Here is a 27,113-nt window from a genome sequence, read left to right on the forward strand (position 1 = left end):
TTTATTCTGCCAAATAGAAATTGACGTTTATTTATTTATTTATTTATTTAAATATGGCTAAAGATAGACAAACCCTAAAACACATGGTGATTTGGGATTATGAAGATTACAAATGACATCAAACAAAACTGCGACACTGAATGAAGTCTCCCTTCGAATCACAGTTCTTCGGTAATCCATACACGCGGATATGTTTCATTCCCAACGCTTCAAACCCTTTTTTCTCTATCTGAAGTCACTCTCAAGAACCCCTCTTCAAACCCCACAACCCAACAATCTTTTCCCCTCGATACTCTCTCTGAAACACTCCTCAAATGCTTCACAGCAACATTCTTTCACGGTTTCCTACCTCGTAAACGACCGCGGGTTCTCCCCAGAAACCGCTCTGAAGGCTTCCAAATTCATTCAATTCGAAACCTCGGAAAAGCCCGACTCAGTCATCGCCTTCTTCAGAGACAACGGATTCAGCAACACCCAGATAAACAGCATCGTCAGAACAGCACCCAATGTTCTCACTTGCGACCCCCACAAAAGGGTTTTTCCAAAGTTCGAGTTTTTACTCTCCAAAGGGGCCTCACGCTCTGACATTGTGGAACTGGTGAGTAGGAGCCCCAGAATCCTTTACTGCAGCCTCGAGAATAACATTGTCCCTTCGTATGAACTGATGAGGAAGTTTTTTCAAACTGATAAGGAAACGATGGATTGCATACGCTCTTGTAGTCATTTCTTTGGTACTGATCGTGTGGTGAAGAATGTGAAACTTTTGGTTGATGATGGAGTCACTGATCGTGTACTAGCCTTTTTGTTACGCAGGAGAATTTCTATAATCTTGTGTTCTTCCTTGAAGAGGACTTTGGATGAGGTTAAGGAAATGGGGTTTGATCCTTCCAAGTTGAGCTTTGCCATCGCGCTGCTGGCGAAAACGACCATTCCGAAATCGCGATGGGAGAGGAAAGTTGATGCCTTTAAGAGATGGGGTTGGTCTGAAGAATTGGTTCTTAGAGTGTTTAGGAGGCAACCCCTCGTAATGTTGGTGTCCCAAGATAAGATTGATAGGATTATGAGATTTTGGGTTAAGCAATTAGGTTGGGACTATTTGGCTCTTACCAAGAAGCCAGAGATTTTTGGATTTAGTTTGGAGAGAAGAATCATTCCAAGGGCACATGTTGTCCAGTATTTACTCAAGAAAGGTTTGAGGAGTAAGAGTGCCAGCTTGATTACGCCATTTTCTGTTTCTGATAAGGTATTTATTGAAAACTATGTGATGCGTTTTAAGGAGGAGACAAGTGAACTATCAAAGCTGTACCAATTCAAAGACTAAAAGAGGATGATCAAATGGTTAACTAACGAGAAGTAATTTCTCTGATTCCAGAAGTTTGTATTTCTTCATCCCTTATAACTTGGATTTAGTCATGTTTAAATTCAACTGATTAAATGAATTGTTTCATTCTGATGGGTTGGAATGCTTTCTGCAATTGCCACCACATTTGTGATTTATATCAGTTGCTTGACACTATATAAATGTGACTATAGCATGAAAAGTTTACACACATTTGTTTTTTGTCGTTGCCTTTGGAATAAAAGTCTCTATGTCATCCTTGCATTGAAGTATGCACTGGCAAGGATCTTTTAGTTATTAGTTTGTATACATGTCAAAAAAAAAAATTTGGTTTGGTTTCTGGATTGAAATATTTCAACTATTTTGGTAATTGATCTTATATAGGATAGGCAAGATATCATAACAATTATCAAAACTCCTTTAACTTTTGTGTAACTTAATGATTTGTTCCTTGTTAGTGGGAAAATAATGTCAACTTATTGCACAGACGTTTAGCTGGGTATACATCAAATGACAACCTTCTACACCATTGTAGTTTGTATGGTCACTTGTGATGGTTAAATGTATCAAAAGGAAAACTGTGTTATTGCAAAATATGAACACTTTGATGTTTTAATCTAGAGTTACAATAAAACTCAAAACTTAAAAATGAAGAAGACGTGTCAAGAGATGTTAATCAGATCTCAGTATTTGTGATTCATCTTATAGACAATAGAACACTATGTCAAGTTTCATTATGTCTAACTAGTAAATATTGATCAATTCAATGATAAGAACAATCTAAAACTTTAAATTGTCACGAACTCAATATTTTTAAAGCTCAAGTAAATAATACAAGGAAAGTCTTAAAACAAATTTGATGAAGCTTAAACTTCACTCAAACATTTATTGGGAGTAAAGTTAAAATTGAAATGTCCTCTATCTTTGTTCGACAAAAACATATATATTTTATGACATAGCTATCTACTAGGATGTGCATTGTCATTACTTTTGAAAGTAAAAAAAAATGTCTACAATTTATAAAGACAAGTATTACGAGCTACCGAAGAAGTTTTGTAAAGGAGAAAAGAACAATTAATGTTGCAATAAGCACACTCAATACAAGTAAGTTCAAAGCTACTTAACAGATAAAAAAGAATTTGCAATTGTAACTTCTTCTTAACCTATATAAAAACTACTTTAAAAAAAATAATAACTATCATTTTTGTGAATGTCAAAAAAACACGGAATTTTCTCTTTGTCCTATAAACTTTGTAAGAATAAAGTGTTTGTTTCATCCCAATAAATTAATTGGAAGAGTTCAATCATTATATATGTTAAAAAACATTCCAATCCCTGGTGATAAAATAAACTATAATTTTATTATTATTTCGACATTATATTTGTCCCAAGTTAGGAATAGTCTGTCAAAGTTAAGCAAAAAATTGTCTGTATAAAAAAAAGTACTTAAAACTTAAATTAGGTACATCAATAGTGACTCGGAGTTAAAAAGTTATTCTAATGTTCAAAAAATAATAGAATAAATTATACTAAGTTATTGAAATAAAACTTAGTTAAACTAACAATATTTCGCTGCACCCAGCATTAATCTCTTTAATAAAACTTAAATAGTTTGTCAAAAATTGAACAAAATATATAAAATCAATCGAACTATTAAAAAAATATTAAAAATATTTAATTTTCATAATATTTTATATTGTATGTTATAATTATTTATCTAATTATAAAAATTTAAAACCAAACTCACACACACATATCTCTCTCTATATAATACACCATTTATTAGTACACATATTAAGACATTATAATTAAAAAAATTTAAAAACATAATTCAAGTCTACCTTTTTTTTCTGTATTATTATTATTTTTCACAAATTAAATAAGATGTAATCAACCCTTCTAATCCGTGAAAATTTAATCATAGTTATTTTTATTTAGAATTGGGTTAATACATCACTTGCATCCTTAAGTTATGTTATAGAACAATGTTCTAATTCATTTGTGCGGTTATTTTGTCTTTTTTATTTATTTCTTTTGGAATTGGGTTCTAGGTCTTTAATTCTACACAGTTGATATTTTGTTTCTCTCTTTGAGAACGGATATTGAATGGAACCCTAACAGAAAAATAGGAGTGAGGTTTGAAACAGGAGCTTGTATCTGTCTCAAAATCTGAGTTACTCAGTAAGAAGCTCAGGTAACATCATTGTCCTTCAATCCTTTGCCTTTTCAATTTTTAGGATTTTTCTTCAATTTGAAAAGCTTAGGTGTTTTTCACCTCATCACCATGTTGAATAAACTTCTGTACTTGAAATGTGTCACTTCCACAGCAACATCACCTTACCCTTTTATCCACCACTACCCATTCCTCTTTTCTCTCTGTTTCTGCACTGCCACTTCAAATTCACGCTCATTTGCGGTATCCTACCTCATTGACAACTTTGGATTCTCTCCTGAATCTGCTTCCAAAACATCTAAGTCCTACAATATTTGTTTCCAGACCTCAGAAAAGCCCGAGACAGTGATCAGGTTCTTCAGAAATAACGGTTTCTCTAATATCCAAATAAACTATATGGTTAGAAGGTTACCATGGTTGCTTTCCTGTGACCCATGCAAAAGGGTAATGCCAAAGCTTGAATTTTTTCTCTCAAAGGGTGTTTCTAGCTCTGAAATTGTTGACCTAGTGAATAAGTACCCTACAGTACTGGGTTCAAGCCTGAAGAATCAGATAGTTCCAAACTATGAATTGATATATAAGTTCTTGCAATCTGATGTGAAGACTATTGGTTGTATGCTTAATAATTCATTTTTCTGTCGGGGCGATCTACTAGCACACAACATCAGATTGTTGCTGGAGAATGGAGTGAGAGAATCGAACATTGCAAGATTGCTTGGGAACCGTAGTAAGGGGGTCTTTGGCTCAAATGATATCATTAAGTTGGTGAAGGAATTAAATGATTTGGGATTTGATCCTTCAAAAGCAACTTTTGCTATAGCGTTGAAGGCCAAGAAAGAAACGAGTCCTTCCCTGTGGAAGCAGAAAGTTGATACCTTCAAGAAATGGGGTTGGTCTGATGAAGCGGTGTCTGAAGCATTTAGGAGGCACCCTCACGTTATGTTGACATCTATTAAAAAAATAAATGCTGTGATGAACCTTTGGGTCAATCAGTTGGGAAGGGATGCTTTGGAACTTGTCCATTGTCCAAAGATTTTCGGTTTGAGTATGGAGAAGACAATCATTCCAAGGGCCCGTGTTGTCCAGCATTTACTTGCTAAAGGCTTGAGGAAAAGTGCCAACTTTGTTTATCCGATTTCTGTTTCTGAAAAGCTATTTCTTGCAAGGTTTGTGACATGTTTTAAGGAGGAATCATGTCAACTATTAAAGCTGTATCAGGAAAAAGTTAGTGTTCAAGGAAAAGAGGAGGTTGGTGCAGCATGGGGCAGTTCTCAAATTGTTAACACATGAGGACAAATTTGTCTGGTTCAAGCTTGCTGTCTAAGTTAAACTACTTGGTGCGTTATAAATGATTGGAGCATGAAAAGCTTAGCACAAATTCTTAAAAATAATTACCTTCAATTTTTTTTGTATAACCTAGCATAAATATCATGTTTTGATGTTGCGTTTTTTATAGAGATGTATTTGCATCCGTGTACTTTTGAGTTTGGACTGGCATGGATCTTATAGGATAGGGAAGATATCATTACAATTAACAAAATTCCTTTAACTTTTGCGTAACATAATATTTTGTTCCTTTTTGGTTGAAAAATAATGTCAAATTATTGCTCTGATGTTTAGATGGGTAATGCATCAAATGACAACATCCGGATACACCATTGTAGTTTGTATGGTCACTTGTGATGGTTAAGTGTGTCTGAGTGAGATCATACTAACTACGATCAGTAGCTTACTTCCTGCTTTAGTTATGAATTTCAATCATCAGGTTTGATCTGGAGAAAACTTATCTTCTGGAAATGGTGCTTTCAAAGCTTTTGACCCTTGGGGGACAGGCTTCAATATCATTCAATTTATGTGAAAAAAAGCCATGTCCTTATTTGCTCCATAGTTGTCAATTGGTCATGTCAATCTGATAGGGCACATGTCAGACAAATTCTTTGCTTGGAGAAAGATGAAGAAAATATAAGCGTGTTAAATGACAGAATCATCTAGCTGCAAGAACTTGTTACTGTTTTACTTTATGTCATTGAATTTTTTTTCTTTTTCTTCATGGACTGTATTACCATAGTATGAGCTTTTATTGTAGGTATAAATAGTTTGTCTTCATGTTGAACAAGTATTGCTAATTCGAGTTTAATTGTTACTTAATTTTCAAACTTCTATGGTTTTTCTTTTAATATTTGATTCTGGTAATGCTTTCTTTTGTTTAGTTTAGAAGTGAAGGCTTAGGGCAAGCCTTGGAGAAATGATAAAGTTCTGCATCATGACTTAGTAGTGTTCAGTTGTTGAAGTTGTAGAAACAGTTCCTTTGCTCATAGGGATAGGGGTTCATATCCGAACTCCCTCAATGTTGAGAGCCTTAATCATGAGTGAGTAGGGACTAGGAATTGCTACTGTGAAATTGAAGCCCCTATGCATTATACTCTTGTCTTTGAGATTAAGAGATGAGTGAGGGAGTGATAGGATTGTGATTCTAGTGTGGATGCATCAAAGGGCGTAGAAAGTGAAGGGATCACATTATGGACCAACAACAAAGGTATGAAAGGTTTATTCTTAGAAAGAATAAAAGTGGACTTGGATTTAAGACAAATGTTCAGCTTGAAGCAAGGGGTTGTGTTGAGAATCTTGTTTGTTTTCCTTGAAAAGGTGGATTGGGAGAGGACTCTGGTTTTAGGCTGTTATGCAGGGAGAAAAATACTTTTTCTGTTAAAAAATACTTTTATAAATGAAAAATGTACAAAATCATTTTTTTTGGGAGAAATTATCTAAGAAAATTATAAGTTAAGATATAGATGCCTTGTTTTTAATTTATTGGGATTTTTTTTGTCTGGAACTGTTTATGAAGAAGTTTAACTGAAATATTTCCTATGTTTATTTGTAAATTGGGTATAATGTAATATTTCCTATGTTTATGAAGAAGTCACTAAAATCAGTATCTTTAACGTATTTTGTGTTTAATATTTAGAACACTGATATGTGATAAAGAAATGATTCTAAACAGAAGCGCAGATTAAACTCTTCTCCAATTAAAAAAAAAAACAGACGTTCATGTTTAGTAATACAAATAAATTTTAATTAGTTCGATGCAATTTTTTACTTTTCAACATATCTAATACATATAATTAAAGGTAAAAATAAAAAAAATAAGTGATAGAAGATTATTTTTGGGTTTTTTTTTAAGTTTCTTAGGTTATTTAAACATTTATATTTATACATAGAGACACCAAATATATTTAAACACATTTTTTAGTCATATTATAGGTATTTGTATTCTTTAAAATATGATTATCTTAGATTAGAATTTTTATTTTTGTTAAATATTAATATTTTTGTGATAAATTTTTATTTGACTTATCAATATATTAGACTCTGACGTCTTTGATCTTATCTTATATCGTGTTCTTTTTTTATTTATTTTTGTTGTCTTTTGAGGATCCAAATTTAAAAGTGATCATATTACCTTTTGGATAGGATCGTATCATCTGACACTAAAACTAGAACATATCATCTAGTGTTTGGATTGTATTAAAGAGAAAATTATGTTAATGTAAAATTTGAACAGTTTCATGTTTTAATCTATAACTGCAATAAAACTCAAAACTTAAAATGAAGAAGACATGTCTAATAGATGTTGATCAGATGAGTCTTTGTGATTCACCTTATATACAATAAAACACTATGTCAAGGTCCACTATGCCTAATTAGTAAATGTTGATCAATTAAATGATAAGAACAATCTAAAACTTTAAATTGTCATTAACTCACAATATTTCCAAAGCTCGAGTAAATAATGTAAGGAAAGTCTTTAAGCGAATTTGATGAAACTTAAACTTTACTAAAACATTTATTGAGATTAAAATTAAAATTGAAATATTCTCTAATTTGTTCGATAAAAACATATATATTTCATAACATAACTATCTACAGTATGATGCACATTGTTATCACTTTTAAAATACTTAATAATTAAATTAGGTTCAACAATAGTGACCAAGAGTTAAAAAAAAAATACTCCAATTAAGCTAAAAATGACTTGTTCAAAAAATAATAGATTAAAAGGTATGCTAACTTATTAAAATAAAACTTAGTTAAACTAACAATGTCTTATCCAAGATATGTTTATTTGTACTGTAGCATTAATCTCTTTAATAAAACTTAAATAGTTTGTCAAAAATTAAACAAAATATATAAAATCTATCGAACTATTAAAAAAATATTAAAAATATTTTTATTGTATGTTATAGTTATTTATCTAATAATAACAATTTAAAACCACACACACACATAATACAAACATAATTCAAGTCTACCTTCTTTTTTTTGTATTATTTGTTATTTTTCACAAATTAAATAAGATGTAATAAACTCTTCTAATCCGTGTAAATTTAATTATAGTTATTTTTTTATTTAGAATTGGATTAATACATTACTTGGATCCTTAAATTATGTTACAGAACAATTTTCTAATTCATTTGTGCGATTATTTTGTCTTTTTTTATTTATTTCTTTTAGAAATTCGGCTCCAGGTCGGTTGATCTTTTGTTTCTCTCTGTGAGAACAGATATGGAATGGAACCCTAACAGAAAAATAGGAGTGAGGTTTGAAACAGGAGCTTGTATCTGTCGCAAAATCTGAGTTACTCAGTACCAAGCTCAGGTAACATCATTGTCCTTCAATCCTTTGCCTTTTCAATTTTCAGGAATTTTCTTCAATTCGAAAAGCTTGTGTTTTTCACCCCATCACCATGTTGAATAAACTTCTGTACTTGAAATGTGTCACTTCCACAGCAACATCACCTTACCCTTTTATCCACCACTACCCATTCCTCCTTTCTCTCTGTTTCTGCACAACCACTTCAAATTCACGCTCATTTGCGGTATCCTACCTCATTGACAACTTTGGATTCTCTCCTGAATCTGCTTCCAAAACATCTAAGTCCTACAATATTTGTTTCCAGACCTTAGAAAAGCCCGAGACAGTGATCAGGTTCTTCAGAAATCACGGTTTCTCTAATATTCAAATAAACTATATGGTTACAAAGGCACCGTGGTTGCTTTCTTGTGACCCCTGCAAAAGGTTATTGCCAAAGTTTGAGTTTTTTCTCTCAAAGGATGTTTCTAGCTCTGAAATTGTTGACCTAATAAGTAAGTACCCTAGAGTACTGCGTCCAAGCCTGGAGAATCATATAGTCCCAACCTATGAATTGATATATAAGTTCTTGCAATCTCATGTGAGGACTACTCGTTGTATGTTTGGTAATACATTTTACTCTTGCGGGGATCGTCTGGCGCACAACATCATATTGCTGCTAGAGAATGAAGTAAAAGAATCAAACATTGCAAGATTGCTTGGGAACCATAGTAAGGTGATCTTTGCCTCAAATGATATAATTAAGTTGGTGAAGGAAGTAAAGGATTTGGGGTTTGATCCTTCAAAAGCAACTTTTGTTATAGCGTTGATGGCCATAAAAAAAACAAGTCCTTCCCTGTGGAAGGAGAAAGTTGATACCTTCAAGAAATGGGGTTGGTCTGATGAAGCTGTGTCTGAAGCATTTAGGAGGCACCCTCACGTTATGTTGACATCTATTAAAAAAATAAATGCTGTGATGAACCTTTGGGTCAATCAGTTGGGAAGGGATGCTTTGGAACTTGTCCATTGTCCAAAGATTTTCGGTTTGAGTATAGAAAAGACAATCATGCCAAGGGCCCGTGTTCTCCAGCATTTACTTGCTAAAGGCTTGAGGAAAAGTGCCAGCTTTGTTTCTCCGATTAGTGTTTCTGAAAAGTTATTTCTTGCAAGGTTTGTGACATGTTTTAAGGAGGAATCATGTCAACTATTAAAGCTGTATCAGGAAAAAGTTAGTGTTCAAGGAAAAGAGGAGGTTGGTGCAGCATTGGGCAGTTCTCAAATTGTTAAATCATGAGAAATTTCTCTGGTTCAAGCTTGCTGTCTATGTTAAACTACTTGGTGCGTTATAAATGATTGAATCATGAAAAGCTTAGCACAAATTCTTTAAAATAATAATCTTCAATGTTTTTGTATAACCTAGCATAAATATCATGTTTAGATGTTGCGTTTTTTATAAAGATGTATTTTCATCCGTGTACTTTTGAATTTGGACTGGCATGGATCTTATAGGATAGGGAAGATATCATAACAAATAACAAAACTCCTTTAACTTTTTCGTAACATAATATTTTGTTCCTCGTTAGTGGAAAAATAATGTCAAATTATTGCTCTGACGTTTTGATGGGTAATACATCAAATGACAACATCTGGATACACCATTGTGGTTTGTATGGTATCTTGTGATGGTTAAGTGTGTCTTAATGAGATCATACTAACTAAGGATCAGTAGCTTACTTCCTGCTTTATGTATGAATTTCAATCATCAGGTTTGATCTGGAAAAACAAAACTTATCTTCTGAAAATGGTGCTTTCAAAGCTTTTGACCCTTTTTCAATTTATGTTAAAAAAAAAGTCATGTCCTTATTTGCAGTATAGTTGTCAATTGGTCACGTCAACTTGATCGGGCATATGTGAGACAAGTTCTTTGCTTGGACAAAGATGGGGAAAATGTATGGATGTTAAATGATAGAATCATATAGCTGGAAAAACTTGTTACTGTTTAACTTTATGGGATTGGATTTTTTTCTTCTTTTTCTTCATGGACTGTATTACCATAGTATGAGCTTTTATCTGTAGGTAAATGTAAACAGTTTGTCTTCATGTTGAACAAGTATTGCTAATTCAAGTTTAATTGTTGCTTGATTTTCTTACTCCTATGGGTTTTCTTTTAATATTTGACTTTGTAATGCTTTCTTGTGTTGTAGGAGTGCAGGCTTGGGACAAGCCTTGGAGAAATGATAAAGTTCTACATCATGACTTAGTGTTCAATTGTTGAAGTAGTAGAAATTTCACCTTTGCTCATACGGATAGGGTTTCCTACACACATATTTGTTTCTTTTATTTAATTTATTGTTTAGTATTTCTAGTTTTCTAAAAAAAACAAATTATTTCATTTTTAGTTGATTGAGACTGATTTACAATGTTTGGAAGTGGGACTGTATCAAATTCTTGTGATCCCAATATTAGTGCATCTTCACTTCCTAGACCTAGAAGTAAAAATGCATGAGGAAACAAGACCAACATTGGATGGAAACACGGAATAGATGTTTGGCAATGGAAAAAAAAGTTAAATGTAATCATTGCTCAAAAATATTCAATGGAGGAATTTTTACATTCAAGTGTCATATTGCCGATAGTAGATAGGATTTTGAACCCTGTGCTTTAGTTCCAGAAGAAGTGAAAGTTGTAATGATGAAAGTTATGGCAGAGGCTAAGGATGTTTTAGAAAAGAGAGGACGGAATACAATTGAAGAGTTTGATGATAAGCATTTGAAGAGGTGGATACCAAAGTATGATCTTCAAAAATAAAGGAAAGGGCAAATTTGGTCAAGGTGTTCAATCTACTTTACATCAAGTGTATAAGAAAGGGGATAAATAAAAAGTTGATGCTAAAATGGCAGAATTTTTTTACATGAATGCCATTCCATTCAATGTTATTAGATATCTTTCACTTGCAAAAATGTGAGATGATTGGAAGATATGGAGTTGGCTACAAACATCCATAATACATTGATATTAGATAAAAACTTTAGAAACAAATAGTGCAAAAAATTGCTGTAATCCTTGTAAGATACAAGGAGGAGTGGAAGCTTCAACTTTGATGAGTGAAAATAAAGCAAATTTGGAACTTCAGAAAAATTGAGCATGTGGTATTTAATAGTTGGTTCTGGAAGAATGTAATCACTTATCTCAAAGTTGTTATCTCTTTTGATGGTGATCTATCAACAAGTGGATTCAGACGTAAAACCCACAATGTAAAACTCACAATGAGTTTCATTTATGAAGAAATAGATTATGTTAAAGAGGAGATCAAAATTAACTTTAATAATATTAAGAAAAAGTAAAATTTATAAACCTTTTTTTTTAATTTTCATTCTTTATTTTGTGTAATTATTTCTAACATCGCACTTGTAGTTATGAACTTGTTTGGAACATGATTGATTGATGAGGTGAAATAATTAGCTTCATAGACCTTTGCACGCTGTTGCATATTAATTTTAGAAATGATGATGCTGAGGTAAAAGAAGGGTTGTGTGAATTCATGAAAAGATTGGTCAATGATATTGTGCAAAAGGAAAAAATTTAGTTTGCAACTTAGAGTTTCATTATGCAAAATGACTTTTTTCAATGGAAAATGTAAAAGATTGTAGGAAAGTTATGCTTCTTGGAGAATGATGGAAGATGTTTGGAGATGAAATTCTGGTATTTGAGTTTTGAACTTAACTTGTAGTTCTTTTAGGTATGAGCATAATTTGAGCTCATTTAAAATGGTAAGTCAAATTTGTTAAGTTATTTTTGGATTTTAAGCATTCATATTTATATTTATAGGTTCACACAAAAAGAAGAAACCATTTGCATTAAGAAAAGGTGAATGACTTGGTTTAGTTCTTATATAATATAGAGCTTTCGATTAATGAAGTCAACTAGTTTGACCTTCCTAGCTCAGTTAAATGAGTTGATTATTATGTGCTCAGGAGATCCGGTTGGTGAGACCAGACTATGGTGTTTTATATGATTAGCCAGCATAAAGACAACATAACAAAGATAAACCTGAGTCAACTAAATAATACGATTAAGACATGTTTGACTTGTAATTAGGTTAGTGATAAGTAAAAGTTCATTATGAGTAGTAGTATAAGTAAGTGACTAGGTAAAGTAATTGACATTTGGAATTGTTTCATTCAATATAAGTTTTATTCATACAAATGTTAACTTAAACATTAAAGTACATTCTACAAGTGATTTAGACTATTAACTATCTTGAACACATGAAAAGTTAAAAACTACTCAAAGGTTGAAGGATATAGAAAGTTGAGGTGGCAAAAATGTCTAATCAATAATGTAGAAACAATTATCATTAGAGACCAATTTCAATTGATTACAGTTTTTATTGAAAATTTAGTGTGTGTATTATCATAACCATGCTTTTAATAGTACATACATCGGTAATATTTAGTTACTATTGCTCCTTCTGGTTTGGAACTATTTTTACAAATCACATTTGGGTTCTTAATTGTGTTGTTCATAAACATCTTCAAATATCATGAAAGATCGTGTGAGGTTGCAACTTGGATGTAAAATCTCTATAATCAATTGATGCTTGAACAAGTTTAGTGGAGATGACATTTAGTGAGATTATTACCAAGCTCAAGAATCTGAATGCTTGCAATACCATGAGGGAAATTAGACAGAACTTCCATCAATTTTTTTTTTATGGCACTACTAATTATTATGTACTTGCATCAATTTCACTATTAAAAGAAGATATTACTCTAAGATGGTTGTTATATAAATACTTTTAACGTAACCAATTGTGACTAATTGAATAAAACGATTTTGATTCAAGAGAAATTTTAGTTGATGAAGTTTTAGATTATATCTTCGATATGAAAAAGAAAAGTATTCAAATTTGTTTAGTTTGGATGTGCATAGTTAATTCACGTTTGAGAGAAATTATATATATAAAAAAATGTTAAGTTAATATATAGATGTCTTAATTTAATTTATTGTGAATTTTTTTTTCTCTAAAACTATTTATGAGAAGTTTAATCAAAATGTTTTCTATCATGCTTCTACATTAGGAACAATGAGAGTTTAGTCACAATTTGGGTGTTTTAAAATTTAGAACATTAATTTATCACACATAATAATTCTAAACACGAAGACAAACTAAACTCTTTTACTCTTATTATCATCAATAAAAATATGATATTTTTATTGTTTTAACTGAGTGCATGTGATTAATCTTACAAACAATAACATGCCAAGTTTTACTATATTTACTATATTTTATAATAGATGTTATTATGAAAATAATCTAAGATTTTAAATTATCATGAACTCAAAATATTTTCAGTCATGTAGAGAATGTCTTTAATAAATCCGTACAAAATTTAAGCTTCATTTAAATATTTCTTAGGATTCAAGTTAAAATTGAAATGTCTGCTAACTTTATCTAATATGGTGTTCATTATTATAAGTAAAAAAAAAAATTCAAAGCTTCTTTTAAAAATATTGTTAACTATCAAAGAGGTTGTGTAAGGAAAAAATTAACAACACATTCAATGTTTTTTTTTTACTTCAAAGCTTCACAAACAAGAGGAATAAGAAAACATCCATGTGAGTTCAAACTAATTGAACATAAAATTATTTGCAATAGTTACACTTTTTTTTACCTATATTAAAAACCTTCTTGAAAAAAAAAGAACAAGTATCATTTTGCAAGTCTCAAGAACATGCTAAAATTTCTTCCTATCCTAAGATTTTTTTTAAAATATATTACTTGTCTTCATACCAATAAATTAGTAAGGAGATTTCAACCGTTGTACAAGATATCATCATTTCTAGAAATAAAAAAAGTTATTATCTTTTTATCACTAGATATTGTATTTGTTTTGAGTCATAAATGATTTACTAAAAAAATATCTATTTAAGTTAAAAATTACTTGTAAAAAAAAAAAAACTTAAATTGAGTTAGTTAGAAATAACATAGAGCTAGAAGAATTCTCAAATTAAGCTAAAAAGACGGGTTAAAATATTTCGTTAAAGTCACAATAACTTATTGAAATAATTAAATTAACCATTGTTTAAATAATACTTTATTTGTAATTAGCCTTCTTAATGAAACTTGGATGATTTGTAAAAAATTAAACATAACCTTTGTAATAAAACAAATTAGGATAAAAATACTAAAGAATTTTTTTTATATTTTATCTTGTATATTATAATTATTTATCTACCTAAAAGAAAGAGAAAAATTAATCCAAATATATTTGATACATTATCTCATATTTATCTGCACATTATCTCACCGTACATATATTGAAACAAAATAAAAAAAAAATTGACTTTTTTTTTGTGTTATTCTGATTATTTACAAATAAAAGAAAATGCAGTTAACCCTTCTAATCCGTGTAAATTTATTTATAGTTATTTTTGTTTAAAATTGAGTTGATCATAATATATTACTTAGTTATATTACAGAAAAAAAAATTATTCTAATTGATTTGTGCGATTATTATTATTATATATTTTTTAAATTTTGGCTCCATGTCTTTAATTCTACACAGTTGATAATTTGTTTCTATATCGAATGGAACCCTAGCAGAAAAATAGGAGCCAGGTTTGAAGCAGGAGCTTGTATCTATCTCAAAATCTGAGTTACTCAGTACCAAGCTCAGGTAACATCATTGTCTTTCAATCCTTTGCCTTTTCAATTTTCAGGAATTTTCTTCAATTCGAAAAGCTTGTGTTTTTCACCCCATCACCATGTTGAATAAACTTCTGTACTTGAAATGTGTCACTTCCACAGCAACATCACCTTACCCTTTTATCCACCACTACCCATTCCTCCTTTCTCTCTGTTTCTGCACAGCCACTTCAAATTCACCCTCATTTGCGGTATCCTACCTCGTTGACAACTTTGGATTCTCTCCTGAATCTGCTTCCAAAACATCTAAGTCCTACAATATTTGTTTCCAGACCTCAGAAAAGCCCGAGACAGTGGTCAGATTCTTCAGAAATCACGGTTTCTCTAATGTCCAAATAAACCATATGGTTAGAAGGTCACCATGGTTGCTTTCTTGTGACCCATGCAAAAGGTTATTGCCAAAGTTTGAATTTTTACTCTCAAAGGGTGTTTCTAGCTCTGAAATTGTTGACCTAGTGAATAAGTACCCTACAGTACTGGGTTCAAGCCTGAAGAATCAGATAGTTCCAAACTATGAATTGATATATAAGTTCTTGCAATCTGATGTGAAGACTATTGGTTGTATGCTTGGTAATTCATTTTTCTGTCGGGGCGATCTTCTAGCACACAACATCAGATTGCTGCTGGAGAATGGAGTGAGAGAATCGAACATTGCAAGATTGCTTGGGAACCGTTGTAAGGGGGTCTTTGGCTCAAATGATATGGTTAAGTTGGTGAAGGAAGTAAAGGATTTGGGATTTGATCCTTCAAAAGCAGCTTTTGCTATAGCGTTGATGGCCAAAAAAGAAACGACTCCTTCCATGTGGAAGCAGAAAGTTGATACCTTCAAGAAATGGGGTTGGTCTGATGAAGCCTTGTCTGAAGCATTTAGGAGGCACCCTCACGTTATGTTGGCATCCATCAAAAAAATAAATATTGTGCTGAACTTTTGGGTCAATCAGTTGGGTAGGGATGCTTTGGAACTTGTCCAATTTCCAAAGATTTTCGGGTTGAGTATGGAAAAGACAATCATTCCAAGGTATCGTGTTTTCCAGCATTTACTTGCTGAAGGCTTGAGGAAAAGCAGTGCCAGCTTTATTACGCCGATTGCTGTTTCTGAAAAGGTCTTTATTAAAACCTTTGTGACATGTTTTAAGGAGGAATCATGTCAACTATTAAAGTTGTACCAGGAAAAAGTTAGTGTTCAAGGAAAAGAGGAGGTTGGTGCAGCATGGGGCAGTTCTCAAATTGTTAACTCATGAGTATAAATTTGTCTGGTTCAAGCTTGCTGTCTAAATTCAACTACTTGGTGCGTTATAAATGATTGGAGCATTAGAAGCTTAGCACAAATTCTTTAAAATAATAACATCCAATGTTTTTACGTAACCTAGCATACAATAGCATGTTTTGTTGTTCCCTTTGTTATAAAGATGCATTTGTCATCCTTGTATCTTGAGTATGGACTGGCATGGATCTTTTAGCTACTGGTTTTTATTGATCTCTTTTTTAGGTTTGGCTTGTTGCCAGAAAATTTCTAACGTTTTTGTTAAGGGGGCTCATTGATATCTGGGTCCATGTTTCATTTTTCCTTGTTAGGGCAATTTAACAATGTATCTCAGACAGTTAGCAGGGAAATATATTGAATGACAGCTTCTGGATAGCATTAGAGGCTATTTAATTTCTTAGTTTTCTAGTCTGTATGGTTACTATGGATGGATAAGTGTTTCTGAGAGGATACAATGGATCAGTAGCTTACCTCGTTCTTCAATTTTGCAGTTTTTTCACCAGGTTTGATGAAGAAAAAACTTAGCTAGTTTAGTATGTTTCTGTCTTTGATAATTTAGTGGTGCTTTGCAAGAAGTTTCAATGTGATTTAGTTTACGTGGAAAAAAGTTATGTTCTTTTTTTCTGCATAGTGATCAACTGGTTATGCCAGTAAGATAAAACAGGTGTGAGATAAGTTCTTTTGTTGGAAAAAAGATTGAGAAAATGCATTACATTATGATAGAATCGTGAAGCTGTAAGAACTTGTTAATTTTTTACTTTATGTAATCCAGCTTTTCTTTTTCTTTTTCATGCATTTGTATTAGTTTACTTTGATTATAATATAAGTTTAAAGATGCTGGTAACTGCACAAGCCTTGACACAACAACAAGGTTTTGCGTGTTCAAATGTTCATGACATAGGATAAGGATTCATACATTTGACATTACCAAACTCCCTCAAAATGGTGAGAACCTTGTGCAGTGAGCATTTACAATAGAAGTGCAAACATCTGATAAGGGACATTACCAAACTCCCTCAAAATGGTGAGAGCCTTGTGCAGTGAGCCATTTACAATAGAAGTGCAAACATCTGAAAAGGGACTATAGTAAGTTACAGGCTTTGTTGGTGATTTGGTGCTTCAATTGCCATAGCTATGGTATTATTTGTACACTTCTAGGGGTGAGACATGCTTGTTATATTGGTGTGATGATTTATTATGGAAATTGATTTAGTATTACAAAATAATTTTAACATTATTTTAATAGTATACAACTACTAAAAAGATCCCACACATCATTGGTTAAGACATTATATTACTCAAAAAAATATGTATATAAGGTTATTACTTTATTTCAAAATAATTATAACATCAATATACACATATAAAAGGATCCTATTGTACTAAGTATTATTACGAAGTAAGTCAAAATCATAACACTGTTTTGTAAAACTAAATAAGAAAGGAAAATTTTATTGTCTAACTCCAAATTTCAACATTACTCATGTCTTGCATTGGATCAATGAGAGCATTTTCAATTGTTAACAAAGACAAACAAGAAGAAAAAAAAACAATCAGAAAGGAAAGAGTAACCTAATGTACTAAAAACAATCCTATAACATTTTTATTGAAATAAGAATATCACACTAAAAACAATCCTATAATATTTTTATAGAAATAAAAATATCACACTGATAAATCAACCAATAGTAAGATTTACAATAGTTCATTCTAGATTTTACAATAAAAAAGCAAAACAAAAGTGAAATTTAGTATCATATTAAAGATATGAAAAATATTGATATGCTCTTTGAAAATGTGCATTTTTTCTATATCCTTTAGTTAAATCGTTAAAAAATATTTTACATGGCACATTTCAAATAAGTTTTTTACTAAATTAAATACATATTGTTATTTTAATTTAGTATCTTAATTATTATCTTATTCTCTTAACTAGATCACTTGTTACATATCTTTTATTTATACGAGACTGTAGAAAAGAGATGAAAATAAAATAGACAGTAAAATTATTTAAAATAATGAAAAATGAAATTATTTTATTTATTATTTGAATTTTTTTTAAATAATTATTATTATTATTATTATTGAAAAATAAAGAAAAAAGAGGAATGCGTATCCTATAATCTCAACATTATGACAATTGATTATCTAAACAATATAATGTACACTTAATCCATAAACGATAGTTTGTTTGAATTAGAGGTAGACTGCAAAAGGAAATAAAAAAGAAAAAATATAGTAGAAAATTAGGTTATTTTTCCCGAGTGAAACATTTGTTTATAGATACAATTTTTGTAATATAATCATTTTTTATATATTAATACATTTAGGAAATAATCAGTAAAATAAAATTTCAAAATATAAATTAGAGATAAAATACAAATTAAATAAAAAAATATATAAAAATTTAATAAATAAAAAAAGTATTTTTAAAACAATAATATATTAAAATAAATTACTTTAAAATGATTAAAGTTGAAATCATTACTTTTTCTAATTTGAATACTTTTTATTTTAATTATTAATCTAAAAAATCTAATAATGAATACAATTATTATTCTACTCAGAAGCTTCCCTTAACCTTAAACCTTCTTTCTTTGAAAAAAGTTCTTACACTTCACCCTTGATCCTTCTCTATTTCTCAGAAAGTACTTTATCTAAACCACCACAGTTATCTCTAATCACTGTGTTAATCAGCTCCTACAATGCTATGTGTTTTCACAATTTGAAGACCATAAATTCCTCCTTCAACACCATCAACACCACCATTCATTCAGATGATTCGCTTCCAAAGCATCAAACCCCTTTTTCTCCACTCCAAGGGACTCACAACCCCTTTTACCTCAACACTCTCTCTGAAACACTTCTCCCTCACTTCGCAACAACACTCATTCACCGTTTCCTACCTCATAGACACCTTTGGCTTCTTACCACAAACCGCTCTCAAGGTTTCCAAGCACGTTAGCTTCGGTACCCCTCAAAAGCCCGACTCAGTCATCGCTTTCTTCAACAGAAATGGATTCACCCACGCTCACATCAACAACATCGTCAAAAGCATACCCAACATACTCATATGCAACGCTGACGAGAGGCTTTCGCCAAAGTTCCAATTTTTACTCTCAAAAGGTGCTTCTGCTTCTGATATCGTTCGCCTCGTTAATAGGTGCCCCAGAATCCTCGTATCCAGCCTCAAGAACAACGTGATCCCCTCCTTCGAATTGGTGAGAAGGTTCCTCCAATCTGACCAGAAAACCATTGATTGTGTTTTCTGTAGTAGACCTTTCCTTCGATATAACGTTGGATCGCAGAATGTGGATATGTTGCTTGATGTTGGAGTCAAGGACTCCGGCATCGGCTATTTGTTCAGAGGGAGGCCCTCTATATTCTTGTCTACTAACTTGAGGGAGGTTATTGATGAAGTTAAGGAAATGGGGTTCGACCCCTCCAAGATAACTTTCGTCATTGCCTTGCACGCCAAATGGGTTCTGTCGAAATCGCGGTGGGACGCGAAAGTTGATGCCTTTAAGATGTGGGGTTGGTCTGAGGAAATGGTTTTTGATTCGTTCAGGAAGCATCCCCTCTTAATGTTGGTATCCAAAGATAAAATTAATGAGATCATGAGATTTTGGGTTGTTGAATTAGGTTGGGACCCTTTGGCACTAGCCAAAATGCCCAATATTTTTGGATTCAGTTTGGAGAGAAGGATTGTTCCCAGGGGTTTGGTTGTCCGGTATTTGATTGCCAAAGGTTTGAGAGAGAAGAGTGCCAACTTGTATACCCCGTTTGGTGTTTCTGAAGAGTTGTTTCTTAAAAGTTTTGTGATGCGTTTTAAGGAGGAATCGTCTCAACTGTTAAAGCTTTATCAGAGCAAAAAATGTTTCCAAGAAAACAGGGAGGACGGTGTAGAATCTGCCAGTTAGCAAGTGGATTACTTAAGAGAACAAATTTAACGATGTTGATCCAAGTACTTTTGTTAATCTTGTCGAAGTAGCAATTGATTTAACTGAGATGTTCCATTTTACCGGGTTTAAACTGTTGTTTATTTATCATATATTCTTCAACTTACATTACAGTAGTGATGTAGTCAATTGCTATCCTTTATAAATGACTGAAGAAACAAGGACAGATTCTTTATGGAATGCTCATTGCATAATGCTGTTGTTCCCTTGGTAAGAAATATATATTTTTGTATTTTGATGGTGAATAAGTCTTGTTATATATAACTTAGTTAACATGGGCATCCTATTGTTGTTCTTTTCACAAGAATATGAATTCACCACCCTCTTGTTCTAATTTTGTATTCGGGAGGGTCCTTTAGTTATCATTTCTAGTCCATTGCAATTTTTAGGGTTGCTTGTTAGATGAAATATTGTGTTTTTGTCTAGGTCGTAGATGTAAATGCGAGATAGACAAAGATATAAATCAGAGGTCCTTCATATTTGAAAAATATGAAGGTCCATGTTTCATTTATTCATTCTGCTGGAGTGTCAATTGAAGACAAAGTTTGAGTGATTGAAAAGATGTTTCTCTAATATTTTAGCTGGGAATATATTGATTTCTTCTGGTTACTGCATTGTAGGTTAGGTGAACTTTACTTTTATAGTTTGATGAAGAAGATGAACCAATATTGAAGCGTTGGATTACGATAGGTGCATCAAATTATATGAATATACTTTCTAACTTTGCATGGTTGAGATGTTGAATTGAGTTATAACTTAAGTTCTCATAGCCTGTTGCTTCAGTTTTGGATTTAATTTCATGTATCCAGTTTTGGTAAAGAAACAAACCCTATGATCATAGGGACAGAATTTCATATATTGACTCTCTCCAAGCCTCCCAAAACAGTGTGAGCTTGGTGCAGTGGCCCATCATTTAAAATAAGACAAACATATGAGTAAGGACTAATGATTTCAATTTTCAAGTGGAAAATCAAACCTCTTGTGCTCAGCATTGTCTCAGATTTAGAAGAATGTCACTTAAGCTGCAAACCTATTGTCAATTTTGTGCACTGTATTAGAATAACTCTGCTATTTACTTTTACATGTACTAGTTAGTTTGCTGCTTTAATAAACCTCTTATGTGTGTATGATTTTCAGACTGAATAAACACCTATTTTTGTCTTTGAAAGATATAGGAGATGACAAGTAGGTTCTTGAAAAAAAAAACTTGTGACATCTTAGTCCCTATAACTTTTTATGGTTGAGGATGTTTGTCTCACTCTTAGGACCAGAATAACTCTTCTAGTTGTTGTGTAGGGTCAATATACACATATCCATAGATCTTCCCATTGGTAAGATATTGTCCGTTTTAGACTAAGCCCTCACAGATTTGCTTTTGGTACAACTCCAAAAGGCCTCTTACTAAGGGATGTATTTCGTATTTTATCCGATGTGGGACTTTGGTTGTACCCAACACTAGTTACATGAGGAGTTGTTAAGTGTAAATATGTCATCTGACTTTTTCCTTGCTGGCGTTTTTCTGGTTAGATAGGCTTGAATGCTTAGTTTGGAAAGTTTGTGTATTTGATGACCACTTTTTTCTCTAAATGTATTTGATGACCACTTTTTTCTCTGCATTTTAGAGACTGCCACTTTTATTTGTCTTCGGTACATTGTTGTAGATCCTCCTACTTCCTCTTATTTTCTCTACCAAGTAGTTATTCATCTATCACATCACTTAGATCCTTGGTATTTGTCTTCTTTGTTTTCAGGAGAACTCTATTTTATTAGCTGTATTTGTCCAGTATTTTCAGATCACGGAATGAGTGAAAAGACGAAGAATTGATGCATCAACAACTCTGTTACACTGATGCTGTTACTAGAACACATTTCAGAATGGATTTCTCTCCAACACAACCTCTTAAAATATCTCCCTTTTACATTTTTTATATTTTCCCTTAAATTATCCCTTTTATGAAATTCATTCTAAATTGTGTTACACGAACTTTCGAAAACTCATTTCATAAAGTAAATTTTGGTGCTTCTCATACTCCTCTTTGAACTGTTTAAAACTATCAAATTTAATTAGATGCATAGCAGAAATTTCATCTAGGAAGTTTCTGACAAATGGAGAAAACGGATGTCCACTGCATTTCAAACAAATATCAGCTTAATGTAAACTGTTTTTACATTCCTGAATGTGTGCCTTTGTTAAAAAAGAAATTCCAATAGAGTGTTTTTTTTTTGTGTTTTTCTATAAGTTTGTTAATTCAACTCATGTAAACATTAGGATTGTCTGCATTTGGTTTTGTTCAGATCTCAAATTGTTGTTTTTCTGTGTGCATTTGATTATATTCAGTTTTGCAATTTGTTGTTTTTCTTATCACGATAAATTCTCCCAATAAATTTATCTTGCATCCTCTAAAACTAGCATCTGATTTATTTTTTCTTTTATGCCTAAACAAACTAAAAGAGAGTCTAATGTAATTTATTCCAAGGATTAAATGAAACAATTTATTTTTTGTTTACGGTTAAAAGAATCTCTTCACTTGAAAATTCTTTTACCACCTCTGTTGATATTTTAGGTTTGAACTTTTTTGGAGCAAAAACAAGATATTGTCTCCAAAATATTCAACTGACGAAATAGGCAATACTTCATGCATAAATCTGTGTAGTTATATTATTATTTAATAATTTTGTTTAAGATGTGTTTCAAACAATAGTTATATGGTTATCACTATGATTGAATTTAATTGACAAGTGGTAAACATACATGTTTTTAAGTTGTTTTTTTATTTATTTTACTTTGATTATGTTTTTTTGTTTTGTATCATGACTTTGGTATTGTTTTTGTCAAAAAAAAATATGAGGTTTTGATATTCGATAATTTAAGTCTTAATGATATAGTAAATGTTAAATTATTTATCTCTTTATCTTATATTTATATTTATAAATTTTGATATTATTTATAAATTTTGATATAAGTAATTGATTAAAAATATATGATCGTTTAATCTGATCTCATGATCGATCGATCACATGTAACTAAATTGGTTACAATTGACTCTCTAGTCTATTTATGATCAAACACATTACAAATTATATTATTATTATTTTTTAACTAAAATAAATGTGGTTGTGTGATACCGTGAGTTTGGATGGGCACATTATAGTGAAGTAGAAGCAAAACTGGCAACAACCTCGGACCTCGTCGATTACATATACAACTCCCAAATTCCAGGTTCAACCCACCAACGTGCGACGGACACTTATTTAAATTCTAAATCTCTTACGCATGGAATGACGTAAACTCCATCAAAACATATAAACAAAATATAGTAATAACCTGTGTACCTTATTCCATCGAAATAAATATTTTTCAATTTTTTCTTTTCAGAATAGAGTTAGATTGAATCAACTTTTTAGACAAAGCAATAATATAACCCTCACACTAAAAACTCCTAATCATTTATTAAACCACATTAGTATGAGGTGATTGGTGATTCAGTTGGGTGGAATTGTTCCTTTATAATTGTTTATCTTTGATGCCAACACTACTCATCAAATTGTCTTGTATCTTGGCGCTTGCAAAAGGGCTTGTGAGCATCCATCACTAACAGTACTTGCAAGCCAATCAAATCAAAGATTCTTTCACTTGGACTTTGTGTACATTTAGTTTGCAATTAATGAAAAAAAAAATGGCTCAATTAGTTCATATTAGCACCATCTCACCCCATTAACTTAGTCATAGGATTACCATTGGCTAATATTAAACTTCACTTATATATATATATATATATATATATATATATATATATATATATATATATATATATATATATATATATATATATATATATATATATTTATTTATTTGTAAAACGAGGTTTACACTTACTTATATATTAAAAATTTGTTTTACGGGTGGAACAATATATTCAACAAATATCGTTATGATAGGTTCTAAATCATATCCAATTCAATCTCACAAAACCAGCTTATAAAATAAAATTTGTATCCACTTCTATATTATAAATTGGCTTTATTTCTAGTCGAGACATCTAACATATTTTATTCATAATTAAACATAAAAACATTCCTCATATACATGAAGTGAATTTTATCTAACAGTTGAACAGGAACATCTCCCTTTCATTCCTAAAAGCATCACATTTTCACATGATACATGTCACAAAATACAAATAACAAGACACTTAGGAACAAGTCACAACTTTAACTTTCATGTGTGTCTGCCTAACACATGTATGCGTATTCGTCTATATATCCAACGGGATTCGATCTGGTCCTTGATTCTGAGTGGTGTGTTATAGTCAAAAGAGTTTCTGGGGCATCGAGAAATAAAAGATGGAAGATAGCTTTGGAGGCAGTTCCTCGAAGGACAAGTGCAGCATCAAGGAACAAGACCAGTTGCTGCCAATAGCCAATGTTGGTCGGCTCATGAAGCAGATTCTGCCGCAGAATGCAAAGATCTCGAAGGAAGCAAAAGAGACAATGCAAGAATGTGTGTCGGAGTTCATAAGCTTTGTGACAAGTGAAGCTTCGGAGAAGTGCAGAAAGGAGAGGAGAAAGACAGTGAATGCTGATGACATTTGCTGGGCATTGGCTACGCTAGGATTTGATGACTATGCTGCACCAATGAGAAGGTACTTGCACATATATAGAGAGCTTGAGCTAGACCGTAATAATAGTAAGCTCAATCATCATGAAAGATAAGGATGAACTGTGCAAACTGCGATAGAGATTCTCACCAATTCCTATGCTTACAGAGTGAACCAGCAACATATCTAGACCAGTTTGAGGTTTTCCTCATATGAAATATGCAATAACTTTGTTGTCTTCCTATAACATAGACCTTTTTTCTTGTCTTTCATATATATACATACTTCAGGTCTTTGTGGTTTCTTGCAAGTTGAGAAATTTCAGTTTATGAAGTTAACTTCTCCCTGCAAATCAGATACCAAATTCAACATTCTCCCTTGATTCAAGAATAGGAATATTCATCTTTCAAGAAATAAGCACCAATTTGATCTGAGTTCGTCTTGGAAACTGGCTAACTTTTTCACTTTTGGCTGATTAATTTCCCTGAATTTTCAAACATTTGTAAGTTATGTTTTTGTTTGATTTTAACTTTGTGATTGATTATTTTGTGCTAATCTCAGTACAAGTCAGCATTGTCGTCGCCAAACACGCTAGTTCAAAGTTACTTTTTAGGTTTCCTCACATAGCGAATATATTAATTAGTACATTCATGCGTGATTTAGACTAAGGTTTTAGGTTTCATTAACTCATAATTTTTAAAGCTGGGTCTACCCACTTAATTATTATTATATTTATTAAAAGTATGTGGTAGGTTAAATAACTGAAAACCACCTCCTATAAACAAAAAAGAAAGAATAATAATATGAAGTTTATTCTGTTTAATTATATATATTTATAATATAATACGTTGTTGTTCTTTCTATTCAAATGTTGCATTGAGCGTACATGTGACAGGAAATCAAGGACGAAAATCAAGGAACCATGAACCAACCAAAATGATTTTGTAGGTTGAAACTTTTATAATGAAGAGCATATAATATATAAATATTATTATTTTGGATAAAGGATAAAGAGGTATCCAATTAAAAGGAGCAAACATGAATTAACACTGTACTTACTCTTCCCTATATATGGCAACCAAGGTACACTTTGCCATGGCCAATCACAACTCACCAAGTGTCTACCACACAATTGGCTGCTTTAGAAAGTATGTAACATATTTAGCATCTTTCTATTTGGACTTAGGTGTGTCAATGTGACTAGGTTAATTAGGTTAAGTGTGCCAATGTAACTAGGTTAAAAGATAAAAATTAATAATAGTTAATTAATGTGAGCTTTCAAGAGAAGAAACCCTTGTATATTTGGTATTAGTGACTCTAAACAAACTTATATAATAGATTAGTAACACTTGAATTTTCTCGAAAATATAGTATCAGAGATAGAAGATAGGTGGTATTCTATTCTCTATGACCCATCGAAGTTTTATAGGTTTCGACATTTCAAAGAACAAAACGTTATTTCAGCTAAGAGAAAGTCTGGAAGTGTTCCAAAAATTGTTAGATGGTTCAAAACACTAAAAATGTTTTTGGTATGCAGCTCCTTGTACTAATGTAAGGTTGGGATGAATTTAAGTTCATCAAAAAGCCAGAGTTTTAATTGGGTGTACTGCATTGATGTCACATGCCATGAAAACAAAGTGGATGATGAGATTTCAAGGAAAAAATAAGATGCTATAGTTAAGTCAACTGACAAATGGAATAACTGACATTTAAGAAGATGTTATACATAATATTATGTTGTAATACATGATTTATTATGTATACATTGTCTTCGTATATATGCGAAGAAAGTTTCTTCATTTTCATCTTGATATATTTGAATATGTTGTTTTGTTTTTCACTTTTTTATTTCAAGATTCTGTTTTTTTATATCCAAATACACTTTTTGATGTATCATGCTATAAAAGAAAATTACTCAAAGAATTTCTTTAAATAGATGAGTTTTATATCCAAATTTAGCATTTGTTTGATTTTTTTTATTGGGTGATTAAACAAAATAAGTGTTAAACATAATTTTAACTATAATTGAATAGATATAACCCAACAAACACATATTGTGTGACTAGACAGATGCAAGCATTGTTTAAAATGTGGTTCATCGGACTAATGTAAGTATCATATATAAAAATCCTCTGATAAGTTGTTGCTTGAATAGATTCTGAGAACATCTTACTCAAATTAGTTTTTGTTTGAAAATACAATAAGTATATTTTATTTGACGAGTCTATTAACACACATTAAATAAATATTTTAATTTACTAATTAGATTAATCTTGCAATATATATTAGACGAATTTGTTCATACATTGATCAAATGAATATAACGAGAAACATTAGATGAGCCTAACAATATACATTAGATGAGTTTGTCCATATATTGATTATATGACTATAACAAAAGAATTAGATAAATAATTTCATACATTGATTATATGAGTATAA

The 27,113-nt window shown here is 31.5% G+C and overlaps 6 protein-coding genes across 11 annotated transcripts; all 6 read left to right on the plus strand.

Moving 5' to 3' along the window:
• The first annotated feature begins 190 nt into the window (after nucleotides 1-190).
• On the plus strand, nucleotides 191-1,321 carry LOC108321090 (uncharacterized). The gene has a single exon (XM_017552734.2). It carries the CDS (start codon nucleotides 191-193, stop codon nucleotides 1,319-1,321), a length of 1,131 nt encoding a protein of 376 aa, XP_017408223.1.
• A 2,064-nt stretch (nucleotides 1,322-3,385) lies between these two features.
• LOC108321078 (uncharacterized) lies at nucleotides 3,386-5,662 on the plus strand. Of its 3 annotated transcripts, none has more exons than XM_052876762.1 (2): nucleotides 3,386-4,849; nucleotides 5,133-5,662. In XM_052876762.1, exon 1 carries the CDS (start codon nucleotides 3,624-3,626, stop codon nucleotides 4,800-4,802), a length of 1,179 nt encoding a protein of 392 aa, XP_052732722.1. In that variant the 5' UTR covers nucleotides 3,386-3,623; the 3' UTR covers nucleotides 4,803-4,849; nucleotides 5,133-5,662. The 3 variants fall into 3 exon arrangements, with proteins under 3 accessions (XP_052732722.1, XP_052732723.1, XP_052732724.1); XM_052876763.1 differs by having other exon boundaries at nucleotides 5,278-5,661; XM_052876764.1 differs by lacking the exon at nucleotides 5,133-5,662 and having other exon boundaries at nucleotides 3,395-3,533; nucleotides 3,667-5,056.
• A 2,326-nt stretch (nucleotides 5,663-7,988) lies between these two features.
• On the plus strand, nucleotides 7,989-10,759 carry LOC108321049 (uncharacterized). 3 transcript variants are annotated; one of them, XM_052876766.1, is made up of 3 exons: nucleotides 7,989-8,168; nucleotides 8,300-9,393; nucleotides 10,346-10,759. In XM_052876766.1, exons 2-3 carry the CDS (start codon nucleotides 8,542-8,544, stop codon nucleotides 10,400-10,402), a joined length of 909 nt encoding a protein of 302 aa, XP_052732726.1. In that variant the 5' UTR covers nucleotides 7,989-8,168; nucleotides 8,300-8,541; the 3' UTR covers nucleotides 10,403-10,759. The 3 variants fall into 3 exon arrangements, with proteins under 3 accessions (XP_052732726.1, XP_017408182.1, XP_052732725.1); XM_017552693.2 differs by having other exon boundaries at nucleotides 7,989-9,479; nucleotides 10,354-10,759; XM_052876765.1 differs by having other exon boundaries at nucleotides 7,989-9,393.
• Nucleotides 10,760-14,704: 3,945 nt separating this feature from the next.
• Nucleotides 14,705-16,597, plus strand: LOC108321063 (transcription termination factor MTERF5, chloroplastic). 2 transcript variants are annotated; one of them, XM_052876767.1, is made up of 2 exons: nucleotides 14,716-14,821; nucleotides 14,953-16,597. In XM_052876767.1, exon 2 carries the CDS (start codon nucleotides 15,195-15,197, stop codon nucleotides 16,089-16,091), a length of 897 nt encoding a protein of 298 aa, XP_052732727.1. In that variant the 5' UTR covers nucleotides 14,716-14,821; nucleotides 14,953-15,194; the 3' UTR covers nucleotides 16,092-16,597. The 2 variants fall into 2 exon arrangements, with proteins under 2 accessions (XP_017408196.2, XP_052732727.1); XM_017552707.2 differs by having other exon boundaries at nucleotides 14,705-16,597.
• Nucleotides 16,598-18,723: 2,126 nt separating this feature from the next.
• LOC108321092 (uncharacterized) lies at nucleotides 18,724-22,152 on the plus strand. The gene is made up of 2 exons (XM_017552736.2): nucleotides 18,724-20,283; nucleotides 21,825-22,152. The coding sequence occupies exon 1, from the start codon at nucleotides 18,892-18,894 to the stop codon at nucleotides 20,032-20,034; it is 1,143 nt and encodes a 380-aa protein (XP_017408225.1). The 5' UTR covers nucleotides 18,724-18,891; the 3' UTR covers nucleotides 20,035-20,283; nucleotides 21,825-22,152.
• A 2,190-nt stretch (nucleotides 22,153-24,342) lies between these two features.
• Nucleotides 24,343-25,010, plus strand: LOC108321118 (nuclear transcription factor Y subunit B-5). The gene has a single exon (XM_017552766.2). The coding sequence runs from the start codon at nucleotides 24,418-24,420 to the stop codon at nucleotides 24,784-24,786; it is 369 nt and encodes a 122-aa protein (XP_017408255.1). The 5' UTR covers nucleotides 24,343-24,417; the 3' UTR covers nucleotides 24,787-25,010.
• Nucleotides 25,011-27,113: the final 2,103 nt, after the last annotated feature.

This window comes from Vigna angularis, chromosome 4, assembly GCF_016808095.1.
Source record: "Vigna angularis cultivar LongXiaoDou No.4 chromosome 4, ASM1680809v1, whole genome shotgun sequence".
Lineage (NCBI taxonomy): Eukaryota > Viridiplantae > Streptophyta > Magnoliopsida > Fabales > Fabaceae > Vigna > Vigna angularis.

Bases quoted from the DNA above. Each gene is read 5' to 3' on its own strand.
- LOC108321049 (XM_052876765.1), top strand. From the start codon at position 8,257: ATGTTGAATAAACTTCTGTACTTGAAATGTGTCACTTCCACAGCAACA. The intron at 9,394-10,345 runs GTTGGTGCAGCA...CTTGTGTTGTAG, and splicing joins GTGTTCAAGGAAAAGAGGAG to GAGTGCAGGCTTGGGACAAG.
- LOC108321092 (XM_017552736.2), top strand. From the start codon at position 18,892: ATGATTCGCTTCCAAAGCATCAAACCCCTTTTTCTCCACTCCAAGGGA.
- LOC108321078 (XM_052876762.1), top strand. From the start codon at position 3,624: ATGTTGAATAAACTTCTGTACTTGAAATGTGTCACTTCCACAGCAACA.
- LOC108321090 (XM_017552734.2), top strand. From the start codon at position 191: ATGTTTCATTCCCAACGCTTCAAACCCTTTTTTCTCTATCTGAAGTCA.
- LOC108321063 (XM_017552707.2), top strand. From the start codon at position 14,910: ATGTTGAATAAACTTCTGTACTTGAAATGTGTCACTTCCACAGCAACA.
- LOC108321118 (XM_017552766.2), top strand. From the start codon at position 24,418: ATGGAAGATAGCTTTGGAGGCAGTTCCTCGAAGGACAAGTGCAGCATC.